This window comes from Acomys minous, assembly GCF_964271855.1.
Source record: "Acomys minous genome assembly, chromosome: 15".
In the NCBI taxonomy this organism is placed as follows: Eukaryota; Metazoa; Chordata; class Mammalia; order Rodentia; family Muridae; genus Acomys; species Acomys minous.
In genome coordinates this window covers 75,031,883-75,043,788 of record NC_140497.1, presented here as the reverse complement: position 1 = coordinate 75,043,788, position 11,906 = coordinate 75,031,883, and the positions used below count along the sequence as shown (strand labels likewise).

Sequence of the window (11,906 nt, the reverse complement as noted above, 5' to 3'; positions counted from 1 at the left end):
TGGGCCAGAAAGTATTTTAAGATATCTTTAAATATAAATTGAGCCCCAGAGGCAGAAAAGTCATTTACCCAACACTGGCACAATTCAAACATAATTAAGACTTGTAGATCAAAACTTGAGTAACAAAATGGAGCATTTTAAAATTGCATCTAAGATAAGAACATATTAAACAGAACTTCCCCTTGTAGTGAGCTTAGCACTGGCATAATTTGATACCAAAAGTAAGTTTGAATGACAAATACAAAAAAGCAGGACTGGCTAGTTGGGAGTCCCCCACCCCCAAAACAAGCAAAACCCCCTCCCCAAACAAGTTATGGAAGGGATGCAGGTAACAGAGTCAAGTGGAAAAATGGCTCCTGACTTTAAAAGGTAGGATGCCCACTTCTTTCTCTCAAGAGGCAGATGGTCAGCTGAAAAATAAAAACACCGTATCAATAGGACGTTCCAGAGGAAAAACCGCAGCCACCTCTGCGCATGCAATAGCAAATTTTTTTTTTTTAAACCCCAAACCAAAACAACCCACAAAACTAGCAGAAGGCAGCACAGGTTGCCCACTCTGAGGACCTGCTGATGGCTAAGGATCCTGCTGGGGCTGGTGGGAGTTGCCCACAGGATGGAGACCAGGGGGTACCATGTGCTATGTTTGCCACACAGGTGGTAACAACCTCAAGTAGAGGCCCATGCTCTCTTCAGCCCGTAGGTCTTAGCTTAGGATGTTCGAGAAAATGGCAGCTAAGCAAGAGGATTCCAGCCCAAGTCCCCAGGGTTTGGGCCTAAGTGGTCTACTTCACTCTTTTAATTAGTTAATATGACCGTTACTGGTTTTGGTAGTTGAAGTCACTTCGGTAGCCACCGAGGGCGGTGGTTGTAAACAGACATTGACAGACACAAACAGCAGTGCAATATTTGACCCAGACTTTAAAGAACGGGAGGCGATGGTGGAAATGAGGTAACTCTTCCCCAACTCGGGTGGACAGACAGCTCCTGCTCTTCTAATGCTGTCCATTAAGAGAGAGTAGGGCTTGGCAACGGGATGGCTACATAAAGAAGAAGCTACAGAAGAGAAAAAAGAAAGGTTCAGATTCAAATTGATTCTTAAAGCCAAAAAAAAAAAAAAAAGAGTGCTTCTCTACAACCAGCTGTGAAAGCAGCAGTGTGTCAACAAAAGAGCCAGTGTCACCATGGTTGGGGTGGGGTAGGGTGGGGTAGCAATGTGGGTACCTGGGGGCCAAGGGAAGGGAGGATGCCTCTGCTGGATACTGAGTCATGGATGCACTGGGTAGGCAGGGACAGGAGGCCGAGTGTGGTGAGGAACATGTGAGCTAGGGTACACCACAGGGCAAGTGTCTTGGAGATGCTGGGCCATCCGGACAGCATCAGTGAAGCCCACCACACAAGGCAAGGAAAGCAGGAGACAGCGGCCATCCCCATTTCATTATGTGACACTAACAAGCACATGTGTGTGTACATAGGCGTGTCAGGCAGGGACTGGAAAGAACTCACAAATGGGCACACACAGAACAACGGTTGGGTAAAAATATATTTCCCCCCTTTAAGTCTTGGCACTAGTGATATATGCATAGGTCACCTGTCACCACACTACGTTAACAGACACCAGGTTACTCAGTGCGCAGCTGAGCCAGCACTTCCGTACTGTAGGAACAATATTCTTCACATCAATACAGTTATTTTAGTTCTTAAAAAAAGACAAGGGTCTAACATGCAGCTTACATATATGACAATCTGCATTAACACTGAGATTACACAACAGTTTAGAAAACATTGGTTATCCTCAAACAGGAAAAAAAAAAAAAAAAGACAGTTCTGCAACTACAGTTTAAGGCATTATCAGCATATTTTATGATCAAGAAATTGACAGTTCTAATGCTGCTCACAGCTTAAATTTCAATTTATTAAAAAAAAATTCCCTTCATACCTACCTACATACAAACTAGACTCTGTAGGTCACGATTCAGCTAATGACTCCACAATAAATGCCCTGGTGATAGAATTAGGACGTTTGGAAACGGATACCTGGCAACTCCAGACACTTGTGAACGGCAAAGCCAAGGGGTTCAAATGGATGGTTCTGGTAGGACCACACAGAGACAGTAATGATGCGGGTGGGGGACGCCTGAACACTGACTCTGCAGAACGCTTAGGGGTGTGTCAGGAACGTGAGGCAGCCAGTTCGTCCATTAGAGGCGCACAGGATGGAGAGGAAGCGGGAGGTGCTGCTGGTGAGTGGCATAGTGAGGGAAGAGAACAAGAAACCCACGCCCAACAGCAGGGAGAAGAGGTCCCCTGGCCGAGAGATGCCCACGCTGGGAAAACAATCCTGAACTGGCACTCAGCTCGCATGCTGGCCATTCCCTCGTCGTCCGTCGTCCCCCCCCCCCCCCCCCCCCCCCGCCGCTCGTATGACAGTCACAGGGGAGTACAGTCCAGACGGAGCAAAAGATGCTCACTGTGCTTGGGGCCCAAGATACAGAGAAAGAGGCCAGCCAAAGCGGTCCGACAAAAAAAATAAATAAAAAGAATGACCACTGGGCATTTAGTACAAAGGAGAGGCCACCAGCCTAAGTTTATCACACGTAAGGGACCAGACAGGTAGCCCGGCAGAGGCGTCATTTTCTGCATTTGTGTCCAGTGGATGGTGGGGTTTTCTCTCCCAGCTTTATCCCGTGCCACATTCAAAGGCCCACTACGTGACCTGCACGATGCTACACAGAGCAATGGCTGCAATCACCAAGCATTCCCCACTTTCTCTGACATTAAGAGGAAGCATACATTGTGGGGCAAAAGATAAAACATGGCTGGGATTGATGCGTTTAGGTTAAAAAAAAAAAGAAAGAAAGAAAGAGAGAAAGAAAAAGCAACTACTCAAGACTGTTAACCCCGGGACACTTTCCAAAAGAAAAACTCCTCTGGGCCATTTGTTTTCCCTCGTCGGAAACAGAAAGGTCTCAGAGTTCTTGCTCCTGTACTTACATGCAAAGGCGAAAGCACGTCCAATTACATTGGAGAGTATCGCTTATTCCGTGCAGAGCCAGGGACTACTGTGAAGAAAGGCATAGATAGGGAAAGGAAAGAGCACGCAGTAACAAGCTACGGGAGGCTTGGGAGCAGTGGGAGTAAATAATTTCAGAAACAATACTTTAAAAATTAAAAAAAAAAATAACTTTTTTAAAGGATTCTGTTAGCTTTTTATTCCCTGACTCTCCGTAGAATTTGTTTGACTGTGAAAAAAAAAGTAATGCAAAAAAAAAAAAATCTCAAATCAATAATCTTCGCATCAAGAAGTTAATTGGATTTTTTTTTTTTAAATCTCATCTTAAAAGGCTTTTAGGGATGCAAGAAATTGAATGCAAAGGGGTACTTTCTATTACAAGGCACAAAAAACGCTCGCACAAGCCGTGGCTCACACACAAGCATGCAACATAAATGCTCAAGCTCTTGTGTGGTGCCCGGTGAGGAAGCAAAGGTGGCCACAGTTAGCCCACATGCCGTTAGTACCTGCTGCTCCTCAGCTAGCTGCGAAGACGGGAGCAAAGCCAGTGTCTACATAGGAGCTCTTCCTACACCCATGAAGACGGCTGCTGCGGCTGCTCTGTGGCTTCTGGGCCACCCTGGTTTGCACCCCAGTGAAGCCAATGTCCATACTTAGCTTAAGGAAGCCTAAGCCAGTTTATGAAAGGGCTCTGTCTGTTTTCTTATGACCGGGAGATAAAGAAAAAGATAACAGAAAAAAAACCTGCCTGGGATCAGATAGCAACTGGCTGGACTTTTTTTTTTTTTTAAGTGTGTGTCACAGAGGGGGAAAGGCAGCATGTTTTATCCCATTTGTGTGTAGCTGGTGACATTAGGGAAATGCAAAGGCATAAAAGACTGGGTTCGTGAGAACCGTTATGACAGAGGGGAAAGCTGGGGATCTGGTTAGAAGCGGGCAGCCAAGCAGATGACAGGATGAGCACCAGAAGGGAAAAAAAAAAAAAAAAAAGGACGCGATAGACAATGTGCCCTTTTCCCTTCTTACACAGCAAGTAGGCAGGGCATGTCCTGACCCAGGGTGAGGTGACACAACCCATGGCCCCAGAGATAAAGCAGGAGGAACTTGTCCACAGTGAGGGGACAAGTGAGGATGATTCCTTAGGGGCAACTGAACCTCAACGTCAGCAGGGAGCAGGAACTGAAGCCGGCCTCGGCCTTGTCTGTCTCTACTTTGAGTAAGGGCTGCACTGTGTTCACTGCCACCCGACCTTAACCTGAGGTCATCGGTTCAGACTCGTGCTACAGGCGGTACAATGTATAGTCGGTTTTCTAGTTGAAGCTGTGGCAGTTTTCTCATTATGATTCATTCAAATTTCTATTACAAGTAGCCGTATCCTGGAATCCGCCTCCAGGCCTCCCCTCAGCAAATGCAGGTGTGTGGGGAGGGGGGCTGGAGGGTACGGGCGGGGAGTACCCCCTCCCTGTATGTGGGAATCCAGCATCCTTAACAGCAGGTACCCTAGCTAAGCAACACCTTACAGTGCCAGGCAGGGAGACGCTAGTGGAGGTGAACACAAGCATGTTTCTTCTGCAAGTCCACAGCAGCTTTGGCCAGGCTCTGAAGTGGGCATTCAGATGCAGACTCCATCCCTAAGGCAGTGTAAGCAAGACCACAGGGTCGGGCCAAATAACCGAGTGGTTAAATGAAAAAAAAAAAAAAAAATCACACAGGCAAAAGGCTATCTACAATGCCTGCTCACCTCTCTGCCTCCTTTCCCGTCCACCTTTGGTGCGTGGCAAAGCGTGAAGAAAAGACAATGGATTCAGGGGCTGTGCAGGCATGAGACGCGCATAACCAAGAAAAGGCAAGTGGTTGCCATGGCTACCCAGCGTCCTAGTTCAGCGGCTGAGGCGGTGCTGTTTTCACGTCAGACGTACAGGGAGCATTTTACACCCCACTTTCCTTGGTCCAAAGCGACATACAAGTGACAGCCTCGCCTCCTGCTGCCACTTGGAACAGGCGTACAAGGCAAATCATTGACTTTCCAGAAACAACGGGTCAGCCACACGAGCGTCTGCTGTTATCCCCTTGGTCTATGGTTTTTCCACCACCTGACAACATTCAGCAAAGATGAGCTAAGAGCTACTGGTATTTGGGGGGTGGGGGGTGGGGGGTAGGGAGGGGAGTAAAACAACGAAACCAAACAGGACACAGATGACAGAGGTACACTATTACTGCAAAAGCAGGTGAATGCGGGAGCGTCCTTTGGCTTGCCAGGCCTTTATGCGAAGCTTGCACTGCAAGTTAAAAAACAAAACAAAACAAAAAAAAGTTAGAAATGATAACAAATTAACTGAAAGGAAAAAAATCAGGAGCGCCAGCACCAGCATTCAGTGATGGCGAACGCTCATGCAATGATTATGGGACTGACGGAAATTAAACGGCAGAAATCCAAGTAGGCTCTTCTACGGGAAAAGCAAAAGCGGACCGTGAAAACACTGAACAACAGTTCCCTTTTGCATGGAATTTATGTTCACGGGTGACTGCTTGAAACCAAGGCATGGTCCAGTGGAAGGAGCCACTGTTTAGTTTGTCTCCTCAAGTAATACAAAACTAGTGTCTGTGAGGAGCGGAGATCACACTGGGACTGAGCAGAAACCTCATCTTCTGCTTCCGGGCTGTGGGAGTCAGAGAATAAACATATAGTAGGTGTCTCGTATAGACGACTTGGAGAAGAGATCTAAAGCAGCTTGCAGACTGGAATACAGTGGATGGAGGGCATGTTATTACTGGCCTGGCTGGGCGGGGCTGAAAAGGAACACAGTTAGAGCTACAGCGATGCCACGGGCTTTCCCCGCCTTATGACCAAAGCAATGCCAAACCTGAGCTCTGCACAGCTTAATTTTAGGTAACTCCAAAACATGCAACCTTATTACTTAGCAAAACCAAACCAATTAAAAAAAATTGTTTAAAAAAAAAAGGGGGGGTGGGGGGAGGTGAGTAGCTAGCGGTAGAAAGTGCAGTCATTGGGTGCCGGTTTACGACAACGACACTGATAGGTTTCTTTGGGGTCAGACGCAATCCAGCAAATGCCTCCTGGCAACTCTGTAAATCGTTTTCAGGAGAGAGAGGGACACTGTCCACTAGGCAGTCCTACCACAGCAGTGCAGCCCCGAGCGAGGAAAGTGGCTTGGTGGCCAGGGATGACAGAAAGTAGGGTCCAGCTAATGGCAGTGCCAGGGCTAGTTCAACTTTTGTAACCTTAGGGAATGTTACATACTCTCATGCCACTTACAGGACAAGGAGAGGTATAAAGCCTTACCTATGTTTTAAAAAAAGGAGTGAGTTGTTAGATTAGGGAAAAGGAGTTTAAAACTATTAGAACGTGAACTAAGGCTGGCAGTGGGGTGCACGGCGGGTGGAAGAGCGCCCCCTTTGAAGCCTTCTGCTCAGCACAGGCAGCTCTTAAGAGGCTTAGGGTAACGCTTGCACCTGCTGCAGCCACGACCAGGATGAACAACCCTCCTCTCTCTGTTCAAAGCGCTGCTCTGGTTGCCCTGGTAACTGTCTTTCTGTGGTCCTCTCTGGCCAAAACCTTCCACTGCCGCTGATAATAAGAGGGCCAAGTTTCTTATTTCTTTTTTTTTTACTTTTTCTTTAAAAAATAAAAATAAAAAATAAAAACTCAGCCCTCCAACCAGCCTTTGTTTTCATTATGTAAAGCATAAGTATGGAAAAGGGTAAGAAGCAAGAAGTGACACAAAAACATATGTGCCACTGTCAGTCACTGAACCTGGTGACTATTGTGACCCAAGTGAAACACCATCCATAATGAACGAGAATATATAAATAAAGCTAAAATAGATTTTAACACGGTCGTCATGTAAACTATAAAAGCACTGTACATTGGTAAAGGCTAGAGTGGGAAGGAACAGGCCAGTGTATTCCAGCACTACTAAGTGGAGGGGTCTAATGGGGGTACAATAACCATCGCTTCTTGCAACTTTTATTGCTAAAAGGCACATCCAGTATACATGAAATATTCTTTTAACATTGCTGGTCTTTTATAAACGTTTTTTAGTCTAAGACTTGTACCTCTACCTACACTTTAGTGCATCAGGGTAAGAAAGCCTACCCTTTGGGCTTCCTAAGCTGTGAATCAGCAGTCTGCCCCCTCTCGTGTATGCACACAGACAAACACACGCGTACACAAGTGCATACAACATTTCTGTGGGTTTTTTTTCCCCCCAGATAAAGGATTTGGATCAGAGTTCAGTGCCGAATGGCTTTGACTCCGGCTTACCGTGTGGGGCGCCACTATCATTGTTAGAAGCTTTCTAACACAGAGCAAGAAAGAGGTGTATTGAACTAGCCCATCGGGGCAGTGGCTTCTCTCCGACTTAACCCACTCTAGCCAGAGAGCGGGCAGCTGCACTCCCTTGATGACCTGGGCCTAATACCCACCTCAGTTAAAGCCATTTGCTATCTACACAGGTCATTTCTGTTACTGCTTGGACCAGTTTCCTGTCTCTCTTTTCTCTGGACATGCCCTACGGTAGCCTCAGAGCTTGCAGAAGCAGCATGTGCAGAGCATGGTTTACTAGTCTTTCAATGTCACCATATAGTGCAAAGGCCACAGTTCATTCGGGGCAAGCCCACTGCACGCGAGCCAGGACCAAGTGGCAATAGCGCTGGGCTGGCTTGCCTTCTCTTAGACAGTCTCAATCAGGGTTGCTCAGAGACTCAATCCTAAGGGCTACATTTTTTTTCAAAGAAGGAAATTCCTTGCTTGCATCAGTCCCACCATTTTTGTTGTAACTTAGCTGCCAGCTTTCCTTCCAGCACCTTAGCATCTAAGAACCAGAACCCGAAAGTAGGCCCCTTGCCCGTACAGCTACACTAGCTCAGCAGGTTCTGGGAAGGACGGTGGTACCCCAGGGCTTGCTCTGGGGCCATGGAAAAGGTCTCCAAGTGCTTTCTCATCAAACCCACAGCTCCTGTCACAACCCTGCCCCCTCTGCTCTTTAAGGTGACTTGATGGATAGCTACAAATCACAGAAGTTCAAAGAAGTGCACCTCGCCTCTAGTTTCCAAGAGCTGCTACTGGGGTGCCACAGGAGGTGATGACTCAAGAGCGGCCTCTGGCCCTTTGGCACCTGAAATCAAGGCTATATGGAAACTGCTCGATGCTGGGGTGACAGGACTCTGCTAAATGGAGCGGGGGCAAGGGGCGGAGAGGAGCATTCTGGTTGAATTTCACAATACGATAATCCTCCAGAAAAACTAGCACCCACTAGCTGCAGTTAGGAATATAAAAAATTCAGTAGCTGGCTTGCCACATAGTCTAACAGAGCAGAGAACCCACACGGACAGTGCCAATTTTAGAATGCTCTTTTACCAAGAGTCATGAGAAATCCTCCAGCGGCACTACGAGAAAACTGCCTGTCTTTGAGCCTCCTAGCACTGCTACAGAAGCTACGGGTAGCTCACAGGCTACTCCGGGCCTGAGTGCTTGCGGTCACCATAGTGACGGCTATAAGTTAATCCTTTGTACCCTTAAAAAAAAAACCTCTAAAACCTCTGTCTTCTTCCCCGCACCGTAGAGAAAAATACTCGCTTTTCATTTTTTTTTCTGGCGACAGACCAGTTCCCAGTCTGTAAGTAGGAAAGGCAGACATGCAGGAGGAAGAGACTGTTAGCGGTCCCCAGGAGGCGGGCGACACCGGCTTACTTTTTCTTGTCCTTCTTGGTTTGCTGGGCCCCAGACTGCTGGGCCTGGGACTGCAGGAGCTGTGCCGCCGCCTTCTTCTTCTGGAAGTTGTTCACCTCCTCTTCAAGCTCCTTCTTCTTGTCCTCCACCTTTTTCTTCTCCTCCTGGTGTGTCCGCTTCAGGAGGTCAAACTTTTCGTGAAGCTGAGAGGGATAAAGGAATAGAAATCTGAGCGGCGTGGCCTGTATGCGCCTGCGCAAACTCAGGATGAGCAGCCCATGGCCGCTCTTGCCTTGTGGTGCTTTGAACAGCAATGGCCCCCATAGACTCACATAGCTGAATGTTTTTGTTGTTGTTGTTTTGTTTTATTTTTGGTTTTTCGAGACAGGGTTTCTCTGTGTAGCCTTGCCTGTCTTGGACTCTCTTTGTACACCAGGCTGGCCTCGAACTCACAGTGATCCACCTGCCTCTGCCTCCTGAGTGCTGGGATTAAAGGTGTGCGTCACCACACGCACGCGGCGATCCATCAGTTTTGAAAGCACAAAGATGACCGGCAAGGTGGCTTAGTGGGTAACGGTGCTTTGATGCCAAGCCTGACTGAGTTTAATCTCTGGAATTGACATGGTAGGAGAAAACCAATTTCTGCAAGTTGTCTTCTGACCTACCCGTGCACACATACATACACATATATTTTAAATAATGTAATTATTTTAAAACACGAAGAAGGTAAAAAATTAACCATGATCCTAGTAAGAGAGTCACCCTTGTGACAAAAGTGGTTCTTGTTCCTGGGCCGTAGATAACACAGTGTTCATATATGGATGTTATTCCCTCTCTCTCTATACATTTGCACACATATATGTTTTAGCTATATACATATTAACTGTTTAAATGATAAGATGAAGAACTTTCAGCTTTTGGCCAAAAAAAGATCACAGTCACGGGCACCACTCAGTGGTAGAATGCCAACCATGTAGGAATGATGCTCTGGTTTCATTTTCAGAACCAAACAACACCACCAGTCAGAAACAAAACCAGAAGGGGGCGGCATGTCACCAAACTCTGAATTTTGTCTCCTCATCCACTTGGTTGAGGTCAGCTAATAACGCCTCGATTTTCCTTTCTCCACAGCAAAACCATCTTAAGCACTTATCTGCGTAAATGGCTTCTGTTTTACAAGCCTCTTAAAAACTATTTATTTTTAATGCACGTATGTGCTTTGCCTCCATGTATGTCTGGGCATCACTGTGCCTGGTACCCATAGAAGGCACTGGCTCCTCTGCAACTGGAGTTCCAGATGGTTGTGAGCCACCAGGTGTGTGCTGGGAACTGGTGACCGGTCCTTGGGAAGACCAGTCAGTGTAAGCTTCACTAGTCTTTAAAAAAAAAACAAACAAAAAAAAAACAAAACAAAAAAACAAAATAAGATGCAAACGTTATTTTTGAAGAGTATTGAGCCATAGGGAAGTGCTGTAGTAAAATCCGTATTAACAGTGAGGCTGGCCTGGGTGGGGAACCAGGCGGACTTGGAGCATGTCATAACAGAAAATGTTCTGGCACAGGAGCAGTGGGCATGAGTGGGGAGTGTGGCCGAGACCATAATGCAAAGCGCCTCTACTGTTTAGCTCTCTTAGTTGGCTGAATCTCAAATCTCACATTAGAAGACTTACAAACTGAGGAAACTCAAAGCTGAAAAGACCACATGATCAGAGTTAGAGACCTATGGTCTGGTTTTAGCTTTGTCGACTGCAAAACTCACTCAACTTTATGTCTCTCACTTTACCATCTGCTAAATGGGGAAAAGAATATCTGGTCAGCTGGGCGTGGTGGCACACACCTTCAATCCCAGCACTCGAGAGGCAGAGGCAGGCGGATTGCTGTGAGTTCGAGGCCAGCCTGGTCTACAAAGTGACTCCAGGATAGTCAAGGCTACACAGAGAGACCCTGTCTCAAAAACAAACAAGCAAACAAACAAACAAAAAAAAACAAAAAAAAAATCTGGTCAGTAATCCTTGCCTGGAAATAGCTCTTGTGATAAAGGGGATCCGCTTTGTACCAGTGCAAAGTCTCATTAATTGCAATGTACCGACAAAATAATGCCAGTTGCAGCCTCCTGGAGGACAGACAGCTCACCTCTTTCTCGGCCTCCTTAAGTTCCGCCTCTTTCTCCTTCACTCTCAAGACAAACATCTGTCTCATCTCCTCCTCCTTCTTCTGCAGTTCTCCCAGGAATTCGTTCCTTTTTGCTTCATACGTCTCCTGAAGACTATCAAAAAATCCACAAACCCAAGACAGGGCGTAAGACCGCGTCACACAGTTCAGTTCATGCCATCTCGCCCTCCCTCGTTCCAAAAGAGATAGCTGCTGCTTTACCACACGAAAGCTCATATAAAACGCTTTAAACGCTTTCTTCCTATTCATGCTGAAACCGCAGAGACAAGCACGCCCAAAAGCACAATGCTGTGTCAAAGGCCCGCAGCTAACCGGGCAGCTACCGCGCAGGCGGGGCCTAGTATCACTGGTGAAATGACAGGAATTGCAGCCACACAGAGTGGCCTCACCAGGTCCAGCTCTCTAGGCCCCTTCCCAGGGGTTATAGACACAGTGTACTTACCTCCATGGGGTAAGACCGCAGATGAGTGGGAAAGATCTTAAGAAAAGCACTGGACATACAAGCAGTGCTTGAGAACACCCACACCCCCCACACCCCGTGCCCCCTGTGGCCCCCCTACCCCCATGCCAGTCAGCCCCCTCTAACCTCCAAAGGTAAAGAGACTTAGTGAGAGGAGGACCCTCTAAAGGTGAGGGTGGGAAACCGCCCCTCTCAAACCACAGCACAGTTTCAAGTGGTTATAAGGAGGTCTTGTTTTCACTTTGACTCCTGGACTTCCCTTCTGAGGAACTCAAGAGTTTCATACTGCATACGGTGACTCAACTACAGTGCCCTTGGTAACACAAAGGACACGCCCCCGCCCCCACCTCACAGACTACAAAGAAACAGTGGCTGGTGTTTTCAGGCACTTCCTTCTCTCTGCAGTCTCTCTAGATCAGCCGGATGGTTAAGAGCCTGCAGGTAGAGTCCATCTTTATGTAACACAGACCAAATTTACTTCAAGGGCGCACTATGGACTACATAGCAACTGTGGATCCCCCCAGGCACTGTGTAGTGCCACCCACAGAATTCACACCGGTCCGTCCACTCGG

At 47.2% G+C, this 11,906-nt stretch overlaps 1 protein-coding gene across 11 annotated transcripts in view; it reads right to left on the bottom strand.

Annotated features, from left to right (window-relative positions):
* Nucleotides 1-11,906, bottom strand: part of SEPTIN11 (septin 11) — a 92,427-nt gene continuing 80,521 nt past the window's right edge. The window contains exons 8-11 of one of the 11 annotated variants that reach the window (XR_014775144.1): nt 10,836-10,968; nt 8,724-8,905; nt 2,992-5,289; nt 1-410 (exon numbers count right to left, since the gene is read on the bottom strand). Coding sequence is in view for 10 of the 11 variants with exons in the window: in XM_084760179.1 (XP_084616305.1) it covers nt 3,035-3,059; nt 8,724-8,905; nt 10,836-10,968 (340 nt within the window). In the remaining variant the exon portion in view is untranslated. The other 10 variants (XM_084760179.1, XM_084760182.1, XM_084760178.1 and 7 more) reach the window with 10 other exon arrangements.